The sequence below is a fragment of the Ovis canadensis genome, chromosome 20 (assembly GCF_042477335.2).
Source record: "Ovis canadensis isolate MfBH-ARS-UI-01 breed Bighorn chromosome 20, ARS-UI_OviCan_v2, whole genome shotgun sequence".
Taxonomy (NCBI): domain Eukaryota; kingdom Metazoa; phylum Chordata; class Mammalia; order Artiodactyla; family Bovidae; genus Ovis; species Ovis canadensis.
This window is the reverse complement of record NC_091264.1, coordinates 64,986,944-65,007,341: the sequence shown is the minus strand read 5'-3', so window position 1 is coordinate 65,007,341 and position 20,398 is coordinate 64,986,944. Positions and strand designations below refer to the sequence as shown.

Here is a 20,398-nt window from a genome sequence, read left to right as displayed (position 1 = left end):
CGGGAACCGCGCACACAGGTGGGCGAGGGATCGCCTGGAAACCCCGCGCCCCAGCTCAGAGCCCAGACCGCCCCGCGCATGCGTGCTCGGGGCGGAAGGGGGCGAACTCGGGGCGGAAGGGGGCGAACTCGGGGCGGCCGATGGCCGGGCGCATGCGTGCTCGGGGCGGAAGGGGGCGAACTCGGGGCGGCCGATGGCCGGGCGCATGCGTGCTCGCGGCGGTGCGCGCTCACGGGCTCCGGGAGACGCGGCGCATGCGCCCTCCCCGGCCGTCATTTGCACCCACCATGGCGGCAACGCTGGGCGGTCGGGCCGCGCGGCGGCTGAGGCTCCTGCTCTCAGCGCTGAAGCCCGGGATCCAAGTCCCCCGGGCCGGACCCGCGGCCGCGTTCGGGTAATGGCGCCGCTCCCCTCCAGGGGCCCCCATAGCCTCGTCCGCGCGCTCGGGGCGGCGGGAAGGGGGCAGAGGCCAGGGGCCAGCGACCGGGCCGGGGCCGCGAGTGGGCCTTGCCCGTCAAGCCGTGACCCGGGCGCGGCCGCGGGGGCGCTGCGCTCGGCCTCGGTGGGGCGTCCGTGCGGACGGAGGCCAGGGAGGAGGCGCGCTTGAACCCCGGACCCTGGCTCCGGGGCCAGCCTGCGGTGTCCGCGCCGCGTCAGCCCTCGGAGCCGCGGGCTGGACCTCGAGCTGGGACGTGCGGGAGACCCACCCGGGGGACCGGGAGATGCGGGCTCCTGGGCCCGGCTCCCCGAGGGGTGCAGGCCGTGGAGACGCCCGAGAGTCTGCCTTTCTCTCCTCTTCCCACCCCCACACAGCTGAGGGAAGACAGCCCCTGGATGAACCTCTGACCCCCAGTCCCAGAGTGGGCGCCCCTGGTCCAAGTGATAGTGGCCTGTCATGGGGGCGCGCGCGGGGCGGTCGCTGCTCACTGCCGGCGGGTCAGTTCCGCTCCTGACGAGGAAGGTGTCTGCGCACAAGCTTGGCGGGTACCTGGCCTTCAGAGCTTCACTGTGCTTGATGGGGAAGCGTCCATTCGGAAGGCATAAGAAGAGCTCTGACCAGCTTTCCGCTTTCATACTGTGATTTATTGGGTCTTGAATTTAGGATTTGATTTGTTACCATTTTCGACTTACTAGATTTTCAGAACTGTTTTCATACAGATGGGAAATGGGAAAACAGTGTCTGCAGTCTGTAAGTCCGCTGGAAAATGCCCATCTATCCGGTTTCCTGTTCACAGAAAGGGATTGAAATGAGGTTACTGTGATCGCACCAGTATCTGTTACTGTTGGTTAGTGGTTGCAGGAAGGCCTCATCCACTTAGCAGTGCAGACCATTTGCCCTAAAATATCCCTGGGAAACAGGTTTCTCTGGATTTTGAACTGCCGTTTTGTAAATGCAGTTGAAATTGATATGACCAAGGAAATGGCAACCCACTCCAGTATTCTTGCCTGGAGAACCTCTGGACCCAGAAGCCTGGTAGGCTACAGTCCATGGGGTTGCAAAGAGTCAGACAGGACTGAGCGACTTCACTTTCACTTTCACTGTGATGGGCCAAACAAGCAGTGTGTTGATTTGTGTTGATTAATCCTGAAACAAGAGTGCCGCTTGTGTAAGTAGGTGAGAGCACTCCTGTAAGACCGTGGCTTCAGAACAGCGGGTGCCCCAACCCACAATTGAGTTGTGTTCCAGAAGCTTCTGTGTATGTCTGCCCTCTTCCACAGCAAGCCTTTTCTACCTGAAGTTGTATGTTATGTGCAGTTACGGTATTAATAAGGAAGCCTAACAGCCCACCTGAAGACAGATGTCTTCCGGTTCAATCTGGGGATACTCTGCCTGAGGGAAAGAGATGCACCTGCCCCTGCCTCTGTCCAGCAGTCAGGGTGAGTGCTGGCCTAGTGTCTAGCCCTGCAGGGGACTCCATTTGCAGTGCAGTTAAAGAAAAAGCATGTACACAATCAAGTTATGTGACCTTTCTGAGCCTCACGCCCTGCAAAAATTGTCCTCAGGATTTGAGACTGAATTTTAAAGGCCTGTCATTTCCAACTCTTTGCGACCCGTGGACTATAGCCCGCCAGGCTCCTCTGTCCTTGGAATTCCCCAGGCAAGAATACTGGAGTGGGCTGCCATTTCCTGCTCCAGGGAATCTTCCCAGCCCAGGGATCAAACCTGCGTCTCTTTCGTCTCCTCTATTGGCAGGCAGATTCTTTACTTCTGTGCCACCTGGGAAGCCCTCATACTAAGTAATTAGCAGTTACAATTAATAATACAAATATGAATATCTAGATAATAATACAATGTATGAAATATGTAAAAATAAGTCATCAAAATTCATGTTTATGCAAGCTAATACTTTGATGTTGCTAATACTTCACTGTGGCTAACAGTCCCTTTAGAAAAAAATTTACAACCCATGGCTGATTCACGTCAATGTATGGCAGAAACCACTACGATGTTGTAATTAGCTTCCAATTAAAATAAATTCATTTTTTAAAATAAATAGAAAAAATATACAAAGGAAATAGCTGAACATACAATGTAGAGAGGATATGTTGGACTTTCAAAATGAGGACATATCTGACGAGGCGGCTCCCATTTTTATTTCTGAGCTGAGTGTGACATGCCGGTGCTTGCTTCGACTTTGCAAATTGCAAGCAGGGTCACTGGGGCCCGTGACCTAAACTCCTAACACTCAGCAAGCAGGGTGACTGGGGCCCATTACCTAAACTCTTAAACATTCAGCAAGCAGGGTCACTGGGGCCCGTGACCTAAACTCCTGACACTCAGCAAGCAGGGTGACTTGGGCCCGTGACCTAAACTCAACACTCAGCTTCTCACTGGTAACGTGCATCATCAGAGGACATTATCTAGTCTAATAACTAAACTGACCAGCTAGTTCTGCTGGAGTTGCCTGCCGCAAACGGCTCTCTCTCCTTGCCGGCCCTGGGGTCACCTCTCCCTCATTGGGGGGGTTTGCTGCTCTATTGCCCCGCCCCCAACCCTCACCGCTCACACACGGACCTGTCTGTCCAGCCTCCCAGGAGGAGGGGCAGGACAGACGTGAGACGGATGGCTTTCCGGACTGTGTTTAAAAAGGAGGCTGAATTTTTCTCTCCTCCAAAATGAATTCAGTATAACCTTTCTTATCCTTGGTTGTCTATTGGATTCTCTTGGGGAATTTAAATGCAGATGCCTTGATCCCATCCCAGAGATTTTCATTTAGTGCAGCCTGGGCATCTGGAGATTTAAAGGTTTGCCAGAAGGTTAAAATTAAGCTTGCGACCCCCGTGCCGGGTATCGTGGGGGCAGGAAGTGGTCTCAGGTACGAGGGGGCTGCGTGGGCAGGCGTGTTAGGGTGTGGAAAGCACGAACCTGTCCAGCACAAAGTAGGGGCTCTGGATGTACACGAATGGGTGAGTGATGCAGCAGCGTTTCAGAAAGCGCGTGCCAGGCCCTGCCCCACAGACACCAGTGGGCAGCGGGCCTCCCGGGATCGTCCTGGGCAGCTGTAGCTTTTAACTCCTCAGGTGGTTCTAATGAACACCCCTGCTTAAGAACACCTAGGTTAGAGAAGCGAGTAATAGGAGGGAGAAAGTGGTGGAGGAGTAAAGCCCCCGAGAAAGAGGTTCATTTTTGTTCTCTTACGTTTTCTAACTTTTTCTGGGGCCTGACCGCCATTTGCTGGAGGGAGAATGCAACACTCATTGCAAGTGTATTGATGTGGAAAGTCATTCAATCAATATTTCTTAAAAGGAAACCTTTTTCTTACATTTAAGTTGATCTGCTTTTGTCCGGTTTTCTGTCCTCTGTGTCTCCAGCCTGGAGATGGAGGCAAGGTTCCGGGAGCCTCCGCTGCCCCGGGGGCACACCCGTCGCCCTCTAGCCTGACCGTTGCCCCTCCGTGCTCACACTCCTGCTGGCCCAGCCTCACCTGCCTCACTCCACGTGCATCCCTGACTCCTGGGCCCCGAGCGTGCCCGTTCCCCTAGAAGCACCCTCCCCATCCCATTTTCTCTCCAGCATTTTGCCCATCTTGGAAGTCCATCTCAAAAGCCACTTCTCCACCCTCTCCAGGTGCCTCTCTCCAGCCCCCACAGGGCCTCTCATCCCTGAAGCCACCTTCAAAGTCCTCTGCCTTAGCAACCCTCCCCTGACGCTGAGCACCCATCCACCCTGGTCTGGATGGCCTGGTTGTATCTCCGTGTGCTTAGGCATTGGGGAATCTCCATGGATAGGGCAAAGCACAGGGAAGTGAGAGGCTTTTGGCAGCGGAGACGTGGGACAGACCACAAAAGGGAAGTCAGTGTAAGCCGGGCCCCAGGCGGCTCCCAGGCCTGAGAGCCCGCAACTCAGGGTCGTGAAAGCCCCGGGGCTCAAAGATGGTGAGAGACGGCCGGGGGCGCGTCATATGTGACACCTTCCCTGTGCAGAACGCCTTTAGGAGACGTCCTTCACGCTGCAAGGCAGGGGCCCTGGAGAACCTTGCGGGCTCGAGCAGTAGCAGGAGCAGTCCCTGAGCTGCGCAAGCGCCGAGTGTCTTGTCTGGGGAGCCGCCTCGTTCCTGTGCTGGACAGAGTGACCGCTTCTCTTCCTTCAAGACCCTCCCCTCCCTGAGGGTGTGCAGACACAGCTCTGCAGATGGCCGGGGGCAAAGGAAGCATCAGTAAACCATTGTTTCCCGAGACGACTCTAGGAGCAGAGCCTGTGCGGTTTTATCTGGTCCTGGAGCTGTCCAAGGAGCAGGATGTTAATAACGAGTAACAGCAGGGTCCGTGAGGCTCGACTCGGCCCAGGGGTCCTGCGACATCTCTCTGAATTGTGAGCCTGCAGTTAGGCCAGTCTCACTACCACCCAGGCCTGTGTGTTCTCTGACTCGCTGCGCCTGCCAGCATCTGTTCTGGTGTGCCTTCATGGCCCTCCCGAGTGTCACCGGCCGTCTGGGGAGCTGCTGGGAGGCTCTTAGAACCTGAGGCCAGGCCATGTGTGCGCGGTTCCTGGGTATCCCGGTGCAGTGGTCCTGGAGCTTCTGGGACAGTCACTTGGGGGTTGTCCAGCGCAGAGCCCCCAGGACAACACATGGTCAGATGCTGCAGCCTGGGCGGTCTTGGGCCAAGGAGAGGGCGGGGTGCCGGACTCTAGACACAGACCGGCTGCTTAACAGTCAGTGCAGAGACATCTCCGCATCTTACAAACCGGTCTGGCCACATCCGAGCGACAGGCATTCTTGACCAGGGCGGCTGCCTAGAGAACAGAGAGGCCAGGGACCAGAAGGTCAGCCTGTGGACCCCAAGACTGGCGTCACCCTTGGGATCACTGCCTGTGCAGCTGAGGGTCCGGGTGGCTCCTCCGGACCTGCCAGGGCCTCGAGGAGGGGCTCCAGGCTCTGTGCCGGCGCCCCGCCCACCTCGCCTCCCCCCCCCCCCCCCGGGGGCCCTGCCTCCAGCTGCGGGGCTGTGGGACTGTTGACGTCAGCAGGCCTGCCAGGGCTCCCGTGGGTGGGCCCGGAACCGGTGCTGCACTGACCCGCCCTTGCTGGGTTCGGGAAACTGAAGTGCAGAGCCGGATGACCAGGGGCCGGGGAGGGTGCTGGGGCTGGCTGGCCCGCAAGCTCAATCGCCCTCTGGGGTCGGGGCTTCTCTCTTGCAGCTCCTCCGTGACCTCCGCCAAGGCCGAGGTGAACGGCGTCCACCTGCACTACCTGCGGACCGGAGACGGAGAGCACGCCGTCCTGCTGCTCCCGGGGATGCTGGGTGCGCGGGCTTCCGTGGCGTGCCCGGCGCGCTGCCCTCTGTGCTCGGCCCCCAGTCCCAGATGCCCGGGCTTGATAGGCAGCCTTAGTGCTTTGCTGAGGTGCTTTCTGAAACCTTTGTGCAATCAACTTTAGGTGACCCAGAAAGCTGCCTTTCTTTAAAATCTTACCTGTTTCTGGCTGCGCTAGGTCTTCACTGCCGTGGGGCACTTCTCGAATGCAGTGAGCGACGGCTGCTCTCTAGTTGTGCTTGGGCTCCCCCTTGTGGCGGCTTCTGTTGCCGAGCACAGGCTGGAGTTAGGGTTCACAGGCTTAGCTGCCGGTCAGCATGTGGGATCTTCCCGGCTCAGGGACCGAACCCGTGTCTTCTGCATTAGCAGGTAGGCTCCTTACCACTGAGCCAGCCGGGAAGCCCCGAAGATACCTTTCGCTTTATGCGATTTTCATCCCTTTAAATACCCACTTTTCTCCACGGAAGTCCAGTGTAGTTTCCTGCAGCCTGAAAGTGAACGTCGCTCAGTCGCGTCTGACTCTGCGACCCCATGCACTATACAGTCCATGGAATTCTCCAGGCCAGAGTACTGGAGTGAGTAGCCTTTCCCTTCCCCAGGGGACCTTCCCAACCCAGGGATCAAACCCAGGCCTCCCGCATTGCAGGTGGATTTTTTACCAGCTGAGCCACCAGGGAAACCCCTTCCTACAGTCTGGGGATGACAAGTCAGCGAAGGGGTGGGGGAAGGCAGGCAATGAGTAGGTGACCAGCTGGCCCAGTTTGCCTGGATTTGAGGGGTTCCAGGATGTGAGACTTCTGCTGCTAGAAGTTGGACTGATCTCCCTGCTGTGTGTGACTGTGTATTCAGCTAAGGTAAGAGCAAAGAGCAAAGCTGGGCTTTCACAGCCTTTCTGAAGGTCAGAATTAGTTTTGGCGTGAACGGAGAGTGGTAAAGCCAGATGCATCACCATCGCCTCCTGCAGGTAGGAAGTTTAGGTGTAGAAAGTTCAGGAGGGGAGTTTCCAGTGATCCCAGAGCATCTCAAATTTGATTTTAAGGTTTGTGTGACTTTTATTTTTTATTTAGTTAAGTGATCCCATCATATACTTATTTCCTTATGATTCGCTGCTTTATCGTAAAAGTAAAGTGCTAACATTGTTCAGTCACATGATGGTTCCAGCTGATGAGGCCTCAGCTGATTGTTGCCGCTATTGAGGCATCTGTGTCCAGACAGTGTTTAGCATCTTTCCCTCGGGCTAGTGTGATAGAAGAGGACCTTTACTCCAGTGGTTGATCCTGAGCTAAAGCGATGAAGTTTGCCAGCGTAGATGGCCATTGGCTCAACATTGCTGTCATTATCCTGGTATGAAAAGCTTTGGGCAATTTTAATTTCTGCTTGTGTAAAACAGTAACCTGATTCAAAAATCAAACGGCAAGTTTCTCCCCCGAGCTGCTGTCCCCCAGCACTCAGTTCCCTCCCCAAGGGCAGCCAGTGTTGATATGTTTCCTTCTCGGGTATCATGTATCAGTAACTACTCTGTAAAGTAATTTTTTAAGGTTTTCGTATTCTTTGCACTGGTCTTCAGATGTGCGCCAGAAAGCGTGTGTCTCGTTTCCGATAGTGGTGTTGAGCTCCACTGCTGCCTTTTCCCACCTTCAGCCCCTCCTGCAGGGCGGTTCCCTGGAAGTCCTTCCAGTTCAGGGATCACGAGAGCAGCCTCAGATGTCAGAGCAGTAGGCGTGCACTGAAATCCAGATTGCTCTTGGCTTGGGTTTTCTGGATGGTTTACCTGGTGTTGAGAAGGTACCTTTTGTCAGGGAGAGTGACGGCCTTTGATGATGTTAAATGATCCTACAGAATCTTGAAAGACGTTTTCTAATAATCACCAGTTTGTGAAGCAAGGTGTGGCCAGAGCTGTGAGTCCTTAGAAACCCAGCAGAGCTTAGAAATTCGATGCTGACTTGCCCCTGGACTGGGCTTCTTGGGAGTCTGGCCTCCTACACTGTGTGGACCTCACTGGGCACCTCTGCCTGCCAGTCGAGTCCACCACTGGCTTGAGAACACAGTTCTACTTGCTAACATTCACATACTGTTGTCGTGAAACACACTGATTTATTTCCTCCGTATCCTGCCCTCCCTCATTTCCGAGTTTTAGTTTAATTTTCTGAGTTCTAGTTATGACCAGAAAATAAAATCTCCAGGGCTATTCTCATTAGCTTTGTAAAAGATGTCTGGGATTTTAGAATTTGGCTTTGAATAATTTGGATCAAATCTCATTAATGTGTCTACAGATACTATTAAGATCTCTCTCATCTGTAACAGTCATTTTAAAAAAAGAAAAAGTAACCCAGAAGTACGTTGTATCAGTAGGTTTATTTCTAGGCAGTTTCATGAGTCCTTTTTTTTTTTTTTTTTAAATAGGATGATTAAACTGAAAAGATATCAAGCACGCTGGAATATTAATGATACAGGACCAAGGGAAGAACTGCGTCCTCCTCTGAGTAGCCACTAGGGAGAGGCGGGGGCAGGTCTGAGCTCCCGCGGGAGAGGAAGCTCCGGGTTCCCTCTCTGCCAGGCTGCTTTGCTGGTTACAGATTTGCTGCTAATTTAACTAGAAACCAGTTAGATTGTCCCGTTTCTTTTTGCTGTAGTGTGTTTGAAGCGATGACAGCGTTTCTTGGAGTGTAACCAGATGGCCACTTTTATTGATAGGCAGTGGAGAGACGGATTTTGGACCTCAGATTGAGAAGCTGAATAAGAGGCTCTTCACGGTGGTTGCCTGGGACCCCCGAGGATACGGACACTCCCGCCCCCCTGATCGGGACTTCCCAGTGGACTTCTTTGAGCGGGATGCAAAAGATGCTGTTGATCTGATGAAGGTGGGTCTCAGAGAGGAGCTCAGGGGAGGGAGGAGGCTGCTGTCCTCATTTTGCTTCTGCCTCCTGTTTCTTCAAGGGTGCCTCCTGTGGACATTCAAAGGGTTCAGAGAGATGCAAAGAGGAAAGTGCTTAGAGACACTGCTACCAGGCTTTGAGGCCCTTCTTTTCTGGGCAGCCTTGTTACATATATAAATACACAGTTTCCAGGCTTTGAGGCCCTTCTTTTCTGGGCAGCCTCGTTACATATGTAAATGCACAGTTTGTGCTGATGGTATCCTTCTATACCTAAAGGTTTTCCAGCTTACTGTTTCATTGGACAGTTTATCACAGAGATACTTCCATGTTAATAAATACAGAGATGCTTCAGTTTATAATAGGCAGTATTCATTCCATTGTGTGGACACACTGTGTCTTAACTCCCCTGTCTTCTGATGGTAGATACATTATTTCTAAGCTGCTGCTGCTGTGTGTGTGTGTGTGTGTGATTATACGGGAAGTGCAGTGAGCACGTGTGCGTGGACATTGCGGCCTCTACCTACCGCTGTGAATAGTGCTGGTATGCACTTTGTGGGCCTGCCCTGGTGCGTGTGCGTGAGCCCATGCACGTTAGGAGATGACTTGCTGTGTCATGGGGGATGCAGGGTGGGGCCAGCGCATGCCCCGCAGGAGGCGCACTGGTTTACAGTCCTGTCGACAGTCGTCTCGGACACACAGTTAACTTACTTTCCCAGCCATCCAGTTTTTAACTGCTCGGGAGCGTCTCTCAGGTGTACCCTCTGTCCGTTTACCCCGTCAAGCGCATTCTTGGAGCCTGGCCGACTCACCCAGAGGTTCAGTAGCAGCCCCCACCCTCACCGCTGTGTCTCCTCTGTCCCAGGCTTCCTCCTGGGGCCGGTTCTTCCCAAAGCTGCAGTCAGTGACTTGGCCAGAGGCAGTGGCTCCAGCCCTCCAGCAGCTCTCAGGAGGCCCTCTCTGATCTGCAGACCTGTCCTCAGCGTCTTCACTCAGGCCTGTGTGGACGCACACACGTTGTCACGACCAAGCAGAGCTGATTTCCGCTGTGTCCTCCTCCGGGAGATGTGCACCCTGAAGATGTAGCTCCCTCCCGATTCAGAACAGTACTGGATGCTGTACGCATGCCTAGGCGTCTGTGGCAGCGGCCTTCCCACCGCAGCAGACCGAGCGGAGACGTTTATGTCACAGATCGTGGGCTCCAGGGTGTCTCTCTGATGACCCAAGGACACGCCACAGCTGTGTCAATCCAGGCATTATTGATCTCAGGTTCTCTCCACAGCTAAGAGCCCTAACTGTGCTGTGTGTTTTGCTGTGTTTGTCCAGACACTGAAGTTTAAGAAGGTCTCTTTGCTGGGGTGGAGCGACGGGGGAATAACAGCCCTCATCGCGGCCGCACGGTACCCCTCGTATGTCAGCAAGATGGTGATCTGGGGGGCCAACGCCTACGTGACTGAGCAGGACACAGAGATTTACCAGGGTAGGTCCTCTGCCCGGCCCTGCTTGGATGTGTGTTGACAGGTGATGGAAATATGAAGCGTTCTCAGCAAAGTCGTCCACTTCAGGCTGCGTTTTAAAGTTTCCTGTTTCCGGAAGTGACACTCAGGAAAAGGCTGATAAGTCAGTATTTACATTTCCTGCTGTGCTGGTGACCCTCTGGGAAGGAGGGCGGTTGACGTGAAGTGTAAGCTGCAGCCTCATTCAGGTACCCTGAGTGTGGAAGGGAACAGTGTACTCCGGTGGGAAACCTTAGTTTTGATGAAAAACTCTTGTGCTGCTCACACTTTCTGAGGTCGTCCTTCAGGCTTACTGTGAGGACTTTTAGAGACACAGAGCAGGGGCTGGCAGATGCAGCCGCGGGCCCGGCCACGGTCTGTCTGTGTCCCGCTGAGACTCCAGTGCACGTAGCCGGCACTGTGGGTGCCGGGGACTGGCTGGGGTCCCTGCCCAGGCCCCGTGCAGGCGGCTGGCTTGCTCACCAGGCCCCCAGTCAGGGCATCCAGCTGCCAGCTCAGGAGCTGCTCGGCCCTCAGCAGCCGCACCTTCCCCAGTGACCCCAGCCCCGCCCCGTGGCTGTCCCTCCTCTCCCAAACCATTTCCCCAGTTTGTCAGAGTTTAACAAAACACAAAAAACCCTCCTTGGGGGGTTCTCCTCACTGAGTGGGTGTCCACCCACCCACTTACTTTTGCTCCTCCTCCTCCCCCAGCTTCTTCCCCCTCCCCTCCCCCCTCTTCCCCCCTCCCCTCCACTCCCCTCCTCTCCCCTCCCCTCCTCTCCCCTCCCCCTCCCCTCCTCTCCCCTCCCCCTCCTCTCCCCTCCCCTCCCCCTCCTCTCCCCTCCCCTCCCCCTCCTCTCCCCTCCCCTCCCCCTCCTCTCCCCTCCCTACCCTTTAGGGACTGATTGAACTTTGTAGACTGAGTCTCCACTTCCCTGTTTTTATTCATCTCCATCTCAGCATTGCTGTGTGTAGGGTTCTGCATAATTTCTTAACCTTTTTCTTCCAATTTTCTAGTTGTTTCACTAGCTTTATAAAGATTCTGATCGCTTTGTGGTTTTTTGATTCGGTTCAGTTGCTCAGTCCTGTGTGACTCTTTGCGGCCCCATGAACCGCAGCCGGCCAGGCCTCCCTGTCCCTCACCAACTCCTGGAGTCCACCCAAACCCATGCCCATTCAGTTGGTGATGCCATTCAACCATCTCATCCTCTGTTGTCCCCTTCTCCTCCTGCCCTCAATCTTTCCCAGCATCAGGGTCTTTTCCAGTGAGTCAGCTCATCGAATCAGGTGGCCAAGTGTTGAAGTTTCAGCTTTAGCATCAGTCCTACCAGTGAACACCCAGGACCGATCTCCTTTAGGGATGGACTGGTTGGACCTCCTTGCAATCCAAGGGACTCTGAAGAGTCTTCTCCAACACCACAGTTCAAAAGCATCAATTCTTCTGCGCTCAGCTTTCTTTATAGTCCAACTCTCACATCCATACATGACCACTGGAAAAACCATAGCTTTGACTAGATGGTTTTTTGATTAGCAGCAAATAATTGCTTACCCTTAATCTGAAAAAATTTTGGGCTCCAAAATCACTGCAGATGTTGATTGCAGCCATGAAATTAAAAGACGCTTACTCCTTGGAAGAAAAGTTATGACCAACCTAGACAGCATATTCAAAAGCAGAGACATGACTTTGCCGACTAAGGTCTGTCCAGTCAAGGCTATAGTTTTTCTAGTGGTCATGTATGGATGTGAGAGTTGGACGGTGAAGAAAGCTGAGTGCCGAAAAATTGATGCTTTTGAACTGTGGTGTTGGAGAAGACTCTTGAGAGTCCCTTGGATTGCAAGGATATCCAACCAGTCCATTCTGAAGGAGATCAGCCCTGGATATTCTTTGGAAGGAATGATGCTGAAGTTGAAGCTCCACCTCATGCAAAGAGCTGACTCATTGGAAAAGACTCTGATGCTGGGAGGGATTGGGGGCAGGAGGAGAAGGGGACGACAGAGGATGAGATGGCTGGATGGCATCACCGACTCGATGGACGTGAGTTTGAGTGAACTCCGGGAGTTGGTGATGGACAGGGAGGCCTGGCGTGCTGCGATTCACGGGGTCGCAAAGAGTTGACGACTGAGTGACTGAACTGAACTGAAAACAAACAAAATAAATGGTGAGCATAAACTGAGAATGCTTTCCTTCCGAGCTGTCCACTTGCTGCCCCTGGGAACCACTGATGGTGCCAGGGGAGGCCCAGTTTCATCCCCATTCAGCCGTGTCCGCCCTCCCCAGCGGTCATACCAGTCTGCTGTGTTTTCAGGGTTCCTGCCTTTTATGCGCACACACGCACGCACTCATGCTCCTTTTCATCAACCACTGCAGACTTCAGCCGTGCAGCAGAAATTATATGTTATGAAAGAGCGCCTTGTTCACGGCAGGAGGGCCTGCGGCGGGTGTGGTCCGCTCCATGGCCAAGGGCAGAGCCACGGGTCCCGCGCCAGCTGTCCACATGCCCGCTCTCCCCTCGCCGTCCTCCCCTGCCGCCTGTTCTCCCCTCCCAGTCCCGTCCCCCACGCTCCCCTCCCCCCTCCACTCCCCTCCCCCGCCCTCCGAGCTCCCCTCCCAGTCCCCCCTCTGCTCCCCCGCCTCTGCTCCCCTCCCCCCCAGCACTCCCCTCTCCCCCCCAGCGCTCCCCTCCCCCGCCCCCCCCCCGCCCTCCCCTCGCCCCTCCCCCCTCTACTCCCCCTCCCCCCTCCGCTCCCCCTCCGCTCCCCCTCCTCCCCCCACGCTCCCCTCCCCCTCCTCCTCCGCGCTCCCCTCCCCCGCCCCCCCCCCGCTCCCCTCCCCCGCCCCCCCCCGCCCCCCTCCCCCGCCCCCCCCCCCGCCCCCCGCGCTCCCCTCTCCTTCCTCCTCCTCCGCCCCCCCCCACGCTCCCCTCCCCCCGCCCGTCTCCCTCCCCCCTCCTCCCCTTGGGGCCTTCCCCCGGCTCTCCCTCCTGCGCCCCCACTCCTTCCCCCTCTACTTCTCAGGCATCCCCGCTCCCATCCGAAGTCTCCTCAGGTCTACCCAGAGCAGTTCAGCGTCCTCAGCCTCTGGAATCAACCCCAGCACCCATCTGCAGGGTAGGGGAGCAGGAGGAGAACGGCAGGCACTCTCTGCTGGGCCGCCTGCCCCGGGCAGCAGTTTGAGCAGCCCACTCACCCCGCTTGTGCTGGGCCTCCAGGTGCCTGGCCCTGTCCCAGCCATCACAGGGGCAGCGCACCACGTGAGCCCTGCCAGTCCCGTCTTCAGGGCGGGTCATGCAGACGCAGCTCTGTACCTGAGGGGCGTGGTGAGCACTGTTCACTGCTCAGGAGCATCAGACTCTCCACAGAGTCACCGTGTTTTAAAGAAAAATGGAAAAACTGGGCTAAGGGATTGAATTCGCTTATCCATTCTGAAGCCATTTCCTTTCTGATCAGAGTCCTCTGTGAGACAGTTAGTAGTTAGAATTTCTCCAGCGTTAGAACTTGGAGCAAATGATTTTATGCATTTCTCAGTGTATGTAAATGCAATTCAGAAAAACTCTTGTAAGTAATCTCATTTTTACTCTGCTGACCCCAGTTAGGGGAATACCCGCTTCTGTCTTATACCTTTAATGGAAGCCATTACTTTAGATCTGATTTCGTTCCCTCAGTCAGAATCTGCTGGTGCCCAAGGGCCATCGTGGGGGACAGAACACAGCGGAACCCTGACATAGCGCTCAGCATTCACCCTGGATGCAGAAGCTGTGACTGTGCTGGGCAGCGGCACGGGGGGCTGGGGAAGGCCTGGCCGGCCGGGGTGGGGCCTGGCGAGCCACATGGAGAAGGGGCAGCTTGCCCACCAACAGAGCAGCCAGCGCCACGGCTCCAGGCGCGCTGCGCTTAGGGTTTTCACAGACGAGTTCTGGTCTGAGACTCAACCCATCCTTGCCCACACGTCTGTCTGTCTTCCAGGCATCCGGGATGTTTCTAAGTGGAGTGAGAGGACGAGAAAGCCTCTGGAAGCCCTCTATGGGTTCGACTACTTTGCCAGGACCTGTGAAAAGTGGGTGGATGGCATAGAGCAATTTAAGCATCTTCCAGACGGTAGGTCACACAAGCCACTTAACGGTCCTTTTGCTGGTTAGAGAGGCCAAGTGAGTTCCCCTGATGCTTGAGAGTTCCTCAGGGATTGACACGCTCGCCCACCATCCTCCACACTGACGCGTGAGCAGAGGGTAATCGTGTACAAAGGCAAGCTCTTGTGCCGCACACCCTCCTGGCATCAGAGACAGACGTGTACGGAGTTCACGTTGTTGAGTCTTGTAGCATGCTGGTCTTTTCCCCTTTGTCTCCAGAAGTCTCACATAGACGTCCCCCTTTTCACATCTAAAGGCATCAGCCCACTGCCACCTCTGTTACCAACAGGAGAGGAGGGGGTCTCTGTCATGACCTTTGGCCCCAGTAGAGTCAGGACAAGGAAAAGGGTACTCAGCCCTTTCCCATCTTCAGAGCGGCGGTGTCACTGCGGCCGGGACAGGTGTGTTCCAGTAACAAGAACTGGCTCCCTGAGGGGAGCTCTGAATTAAAGTCTGTTCTCAGAGCTGTTTTCATTTGTGATCTCTCATTTCTCTAATTGCCAAAAGAATAGAAAGTAGGTGGGCTCGGACCTTGAAACACATCAGTTACCAAACATTTATGATTCAGGGCCCAGTTTTGTCTCCTCAGTAGCCACTTCCAGAATGAGTCATCTGTCAGAACTTTCATAATGAGAAAGACGTTTGGAAATGTTACTATTTTGCTGTAAGTTCAGAACAAGTATATCCTGTTCAAACACAGTATCCACCCATAGAAACAGGCCCTTGAAATATGTTTCAGGAGGCTGGAAAGACAAGCCACAGGCAGGAGTGACTGTTTCCCAAAGGACAGGGGCCCGGGGCTTGTGGGGTCTTCGTTCCCCGACCTGGGATGGAACTCCCCTGCAGTGGAGGTGCAGAGTCCTAACCTCTGGACCGTCAGGGAAGTCCCTGCAAAACACTCTTAAAAGTGAACAGTAAGAAAACAGCCTAATTAAAATGCAGACCAAACAGTGAGATCCCGCTACACACCTCTTAGAACAGCTGCTCAGAGGAATTGTAGGGCAGTGAAAGCACTCTGTGTGGTATCATGGTGCCATATGCGTGTCATCCCACGGTTGTCCAAACCCACAGCGTGAGAACCGCGGACGCGGGGTGGTGATGACGTTGTCTGCTGTAGCAGACGTCTGATGGGGGTGTTGGTGACGGGGGAGGCAAGGAGACAGGTTGTGTGCCCGTGCCTGCCTTGCAATTCTGCTGTAAACCTGAAACTAAAAAATGAGGTCTACTGCCAAAGAGAAAGAGAGGGAGAAAGTGTCCCGGAGAATCCAGCATCACGAGTCATCTTCCAGCAAGGCTGTCAGGAGACAGCCTCTCCCGCCACAGGGCCGGCTCCGTGCATCGGGCCCCTTGTCCTGTCCTCGGGGTTGTGGCCGCTCAGCGTAGCATGGGGACGAGTCGCGGGTTTGGTGTCACACAGGACCGGTGTGTGCTCTGGCTTTGCCACGTGGCTGCCGTCCGAGCAGATTCAGGGAAACGGTAGGTCGGGACCCGGAGCCCGGCCTGTGTCTTGCAGCCCAAGAATGCTGTCATCCCTCGGGGCAGGGCGGTTGGGGGGCAGGCGGGGTGGAAGGCAGCTTCCGTCCTGCTGAAGCTGTGGCTTCGCTGTGAGGAACACAGAATTGGAAGGCCGGCGGGGGCCCCTATATTTCAAGGGAGAAGCTTTTCAGATGCCCCAAGTAATATGAAGACTTGCAGGTTTTTTTGTTCAAATGCTGTTTTATATGAATTATGAATCTTAATCAGCCAGGACTCCGTGTTCACTAGTAGAGCTTAAAGGAAAAAGGCCAGGAGAGACAAAGAAAAGGAAACCTGGAGATTGTCGGAGCTGGAAGCACTCAGGCCGTCTGACCCAGGCCAGGCGCTGGCGGGGCTGGGGGTCCACCCCCCGCCCCAGGAGGGCCTCAGGAGAGCTGTCTCATGTCTTGCAGGGAGCATCTGTCGGGACCTGCTCCCCCTGGTCCAGTGCCCCACCTTAATCATACACGGCGAGAAGGATCCCCTGGTCCCACGTTTCCATGCCGACTTCTTACACAGACATGTGAGAGGGTCACGGTGAGTCCAGCTGCAGCCAGAGCTCTGCCCCAGTGCCTTGGGACGCAAGCGGGAGGTGCTGCAGGAGGCGAGGGCTGAGGGCTGGGCTTTCAGGGCGTACCCCGCCCCATTTGGGAACAGGGGGGCCCAGGGGCCCTGGGTTTTGGCAGCGGGATCAGGGGCTCCCGCCCTGGTGGCATCAAGCCGAACAGCCGTCCGTCCCTCGGGAGCTCTCACTGTAGAAGCGCCGCCAGCCCAGCAAGTCTGTGGAATCAAGACAAGGAGGCAGATCGCCTGCCCCTTGCCGTCCACGTAAACGCTCCCGCTCTGGGCACTGTTGTGGGTCCTCCTTTCCTGGTATGTTTAAACATAGACGCAGTCCTATTCTGCCTTCAACTTTGATTCCTGCTTTTTTCCCGCCTAAAATGATGGTGTACACTTTTCCCGTTAAGCCTTAAACATGTACACCTCAGAGAAGAACCTGTTCCTCAGAACCACGGGAGAGCAGGGCCTGCCCGCCACCCCGGGCACGCTGGAGGGCCTAACGAGATGTGTCAGCGGAGTCTGGCCTCCAGTCTCGGAACTCATTTCTGTTTGGAGCAGAAGTTTATCGTTTAAATACTCGGGCTGACGTGAGAGCCAGCTTCTGCTGGCAGTTACTTCAGGATGAAAATCCCACATCAAATAAACCTGACGTTTCCCTGCTAACACAGCGACACACACCGTGAAGGAGAAAGTAGTGTCTGGCCAGGAGGTCGGGTCCACAGTAAACACCCAGGGAGCCTTGACCCGTGGAGAGCCTGTGCATTCACTCCAGAGATGCTGTCATTGCCCGGGACATCTTTGGAATTGTATAGAATTCTTTTGAAATTGGCCTCATTCTCAGTGACCTAAGAACATGCTCCTCCCCCCCCCGCCCCGACGTGAGCCACTTCCAGTGCCCACCGCAGGCCAGCCCGCCGGGACCGCCCCTGAGCTGCGAGTAGACTCAAACACAGTCCCTCCACTTCCTAATTGTGCTGTTTATTCCACAAGAGATTTTAACAAACAGATTTCTTGGACAGTTTATAAATGTGGGCAACATGCTTCTTATCCTGCAATAAAATATCACTAGTATAAACTTGTATAATTTCTGTTTCCAAACAGCATTTCAAATTTCAGAAGGCATCTTATTTTACTATGATGTCTAATTATACTTTACAGCAAAATCATGGAAAAAAATATTGTCCCCATTTTACAGATGGGGTAAAATCAAGGCTGAGACATGTTAGGTCATCTTCCAAGGTTGCATAGCTAGTAAATGACAAGTCCTCGATCTCTTTTTTCCCCTCCCCGAACACAGCTGCCTCACACTCTTATTTTAATATGATGGTGAGAGGCCTGAATCACGTGCTTTCTGACCTGGTTAAGTGTCTTCTGTCTTCAGAAATGACAAGTTTTTGCACACTGACGCTCATAATAAATGACGTGTGTTCTCTTAGAGAGTCAAGTTCAATAAAAGTCTGCAAGAAAGTTTAATTTAGGAATTCTGTTCCAGACCCATCTCCTAGCAACTGAATACATCAATATGGGAGAAAAATACTCCCTCACCGCTCAGATGTTAATGGTTTCAGTACATTCGTTTATGGAAGGTCGTTTTCTCAGACCAGGATTCTTTGGAACAATTGAGTCAAGAGGAAAGTGTTGCTGCGATGATTGTCTGAAACTGGCTGGCATATTAGGCTTGCACCCTTCTGCTGCCAGGAGCGCCCTGTAGGTTGGGCAAGAAGCTAAAACACGGTGGTTAATTTTGGACCCACAGAAGGAAAGTTGATTCCTTGAGCACCAAGGTCCTCCTCCGACTGTGCTCACAGGCCTTCTGACCCCTAGGGAGCCACTTAAGTGCAGGGTGCTTCCCATGAACTTGGGGCTTCATTTCCTTGCCAGAAACAATTAAAGACACAGTCTGTCCCCGCAAAGATTTTACCTGCAAATAGTTATCAGGTATGAAACAAATGCCTTTGTCTCCTGGAACTGCACCCAGAAACAGTCATGTGTATTTCTGTATCCGTTTCCCAGTGGGCTCGGTGGTGGCTGCCATCCCTCCCTGCTGTCTTCTTGTGGAATGAAGGGGGACGTATGTGCACATCTGAGACGAACAGAGACTCAGCACAGAGTAGCCGCCTCTGCGGACGGGATGCTGGTGTGGGCGCAGGGGGTCAGGGCCCAAGGCAGCCGAGGGGAGCACGGTGGTCGGTCAGCGGCGCCCTCGGGCCTGCTGGTGCTCTTTACTGAGGCCGAGCTCGCTACTGGAGGAGCACAGACCACACCGCGGCTGAGTGGACGGATTCGTAGCTGGTGTCGCTGCTTCCTGCTTGGGGATCTCCACAAAGCACGGAAGAGGGCTGGCCCCCTCAAAGTGGGGTTCCACGTCAAGGTCTAGCTCAGTCCACTCTGGGAGGCCTGGGGCAGCCCAGTGCCCCTTGCCTGCCAGCATCCTCGGCGGCTAGCTCTTTCTGTCCCTTGAGGGTAGAGGCCGTGAGCATCCTGCGAGCCCTGTCCCTCTAGAGGGCCACTCACCCTTCTCTTCTGAGCAGCACTGACCTTGACTGGGGAAGGCCTAGGCTACTGCTGATGGCATTACTAACCTTCCCCAGGGGCTCAGAAAGATACCAACCACAGAGCCTCCTCTGTCAAGCTGGTGATCTTGACAGCCTGGATACCCCCTCACCACCCCCCGCCCCATGTGGTCAGTTGCCAGAGACCCGGCATTGCCTAGGGACAGCTCTGTTCCGAGCTTCCCCCCTGCCCACTCACCGAGGCCCTGGAGCTCCAAGCCCCCTGCTGTGGAAAGCAGAGAAGCAGGCGATGTAACTGGCGTTCTGCCTGAATATGGTCCTTTTAACATCCGGTGACGGTGGACAGAGCAAGTCAGACCTGCGTGCGTATCCTGGAACCTTTGTTGAAAACTCTTTATGTCTGCACTGTTTTAGGCAGTAAGTGACGCAGTTTAGAACTCAGAGAAGCCTGCCTTTATTAAAGAAATTGCAGACCATCCACATCTGAGGAGCCCCGTTGAAAGGAAGCGCCTCTTGAAGGGGCCGGGGTATCCTGAGGGCCGCAGATCCAGGCGGGGGGGCCGGCACCCCTAGCCTCAGGGAGGCACTGCCCTGCGTGGGGCCGGCCGTGTACAGACTTACCCAGTCCTCCAGCACCCAGGGCAGCCTGGGGGCTTCAGCAGCAGGCCTGCTCAGGCGGTGCCTTCTGACGGGTTTTCCCACTACGCAGATATTCCAGAAGCTCCAGTCCGGTGGATTCTGGACCATCTTTCTAATCCTATCTTAAAACCAGTCTTACTAAAATGCTTTTTCCCCTAGGTAACCACCAGGTTGCACGTCCTCCTCTCAGTCAGGTTTCCAGTCAAACCACCCCGTACCTGACTCAGCCGCAAGTGCAGCGAGCACTCCTTGGCTGCTGGGGCAGCCCCTTAAGATGGACTCACGCTTTCTCCTGATGGAGGTCGCAGGGGACAGAAGGCAGGGCAGTTGCTCAGGGAGGTTTCCCTGAGACGTCAGGGAGGGGGCTGGGTTTTCTGACGATCTCCACTAACCACCAGCATTTCCTTCAGGCTCCATCTGATGCCGGAAGGCAAGCACAACCTGCACCTACGCTTCGCAGACGAATTCAACAAGCTGGCGGAAGACTTCCTCCAGTGACCATGTCCCAGGATGCGTGGTCCGGTGAGGTCTGGGCGCGCGGGCCCGCCCTCCGCTCAGCTGCCTGCCAGGCTCCCTGTGCTTCCCCCGACTGCTCCTCATGCAGTACCGCTGAGGTCATAGCATCCTCTTTCATAGCTGCAGAGCTTGAATCTGACCTTTTCATACTGGGGTTCTCTTCCATTGCCTTAAATAAATCCCGTCGTGATTTACTTTACTTTCAGGTAAGGGTAAGCATGTGTTGTGTTCGTGACTGCTGCTCTTAAGACGCCCGAATGCACGTGCTGCCTCCTGTCGGAGGGCTGCAGGCGTGCACTGGCCTCTGCGGTCATCACATTGTCCAGAGAGGTGGGGCAGCTGAAAGCGGCCCCCGCCCAGGGCCCTGGATTCCATGTGTTCACGGGGCTGCTGGGATCAGAGC

The 20,398-nt window shown here is 54.9% G+C and overlaps 1 protein-coding gene across 3 annotated transcripts; it reads left to right on the top strand.

The window, feature by feature from the left end:
* The first annotated feature begins 129 nt into the window (after positions 1-129).
* BPHL (biphenyl hydrolase like) lies at positions 130-20,194 on the top strand. Of its 3 annotated transcripts, none has more exons than XM_069562942.2 (7): positions 130-394; positions 5,642-5,745; positions 8,450-8,616; positions 9,955-10,108; positions 14,088-14,219; positions 16,180-16,303; positions 19,890-20,194. In XM_069562942.2, the coding sequence occupies exons 1-7, from the start codon at positions 141-143 to the stop codon at positions 19,975-19,977; spliced, it is 1,023 nt and encodes a 340-aa protein (XP_069419043.1). In that variant the 5' UTR covers positions 130-140; the 3' UTR covers positions 19,978-20,194. The 3 variants fall into 3 exon arrangements, 2 of the variants coding, with proteins under 2 accessions (XP_069419043.1, XP_070145518.1); XR_011445980.1 differs by lacking the exon at positions 19,890-20,194 and adding an exon at positions 16,735-17,402 and having other exon boundaries at positions 170-394; positions 16,180-16,639; XM_070289417.1 differs by lacking the exon at positions 19,890-20,194 and adding an exon at positions 16,735-17,402 and having other exon boundaries at positions 170-394.
* Positions 20,195-20,398: the final 204 nt, after the last annotated feature.

Bases quoted from the DNA above. Each gene is read 5' to 3' on its own strand.
- BPHL (XM_069562942.2), top strand. From the start codon at position 141: ATGGCCGGGCGCATGCGTGCTCGGGGCGGAAGGGGGCGAACTCGGGGC. The intron at 10,109-14,087 runs GTAGGTCCTCTG...TCTGTCTTCCAG, and splicing joins GGACACAGAGATTTACCAGG to GCATCCGGGATGTTTCTAAG. The intron at 14,220-16,179 runs GTAGGTCACACA...CATGTCTTGCAG, and splicing joins ATTTAAGCATCTTCCAGACG to GGAGCATCTGTCGGGACCTG.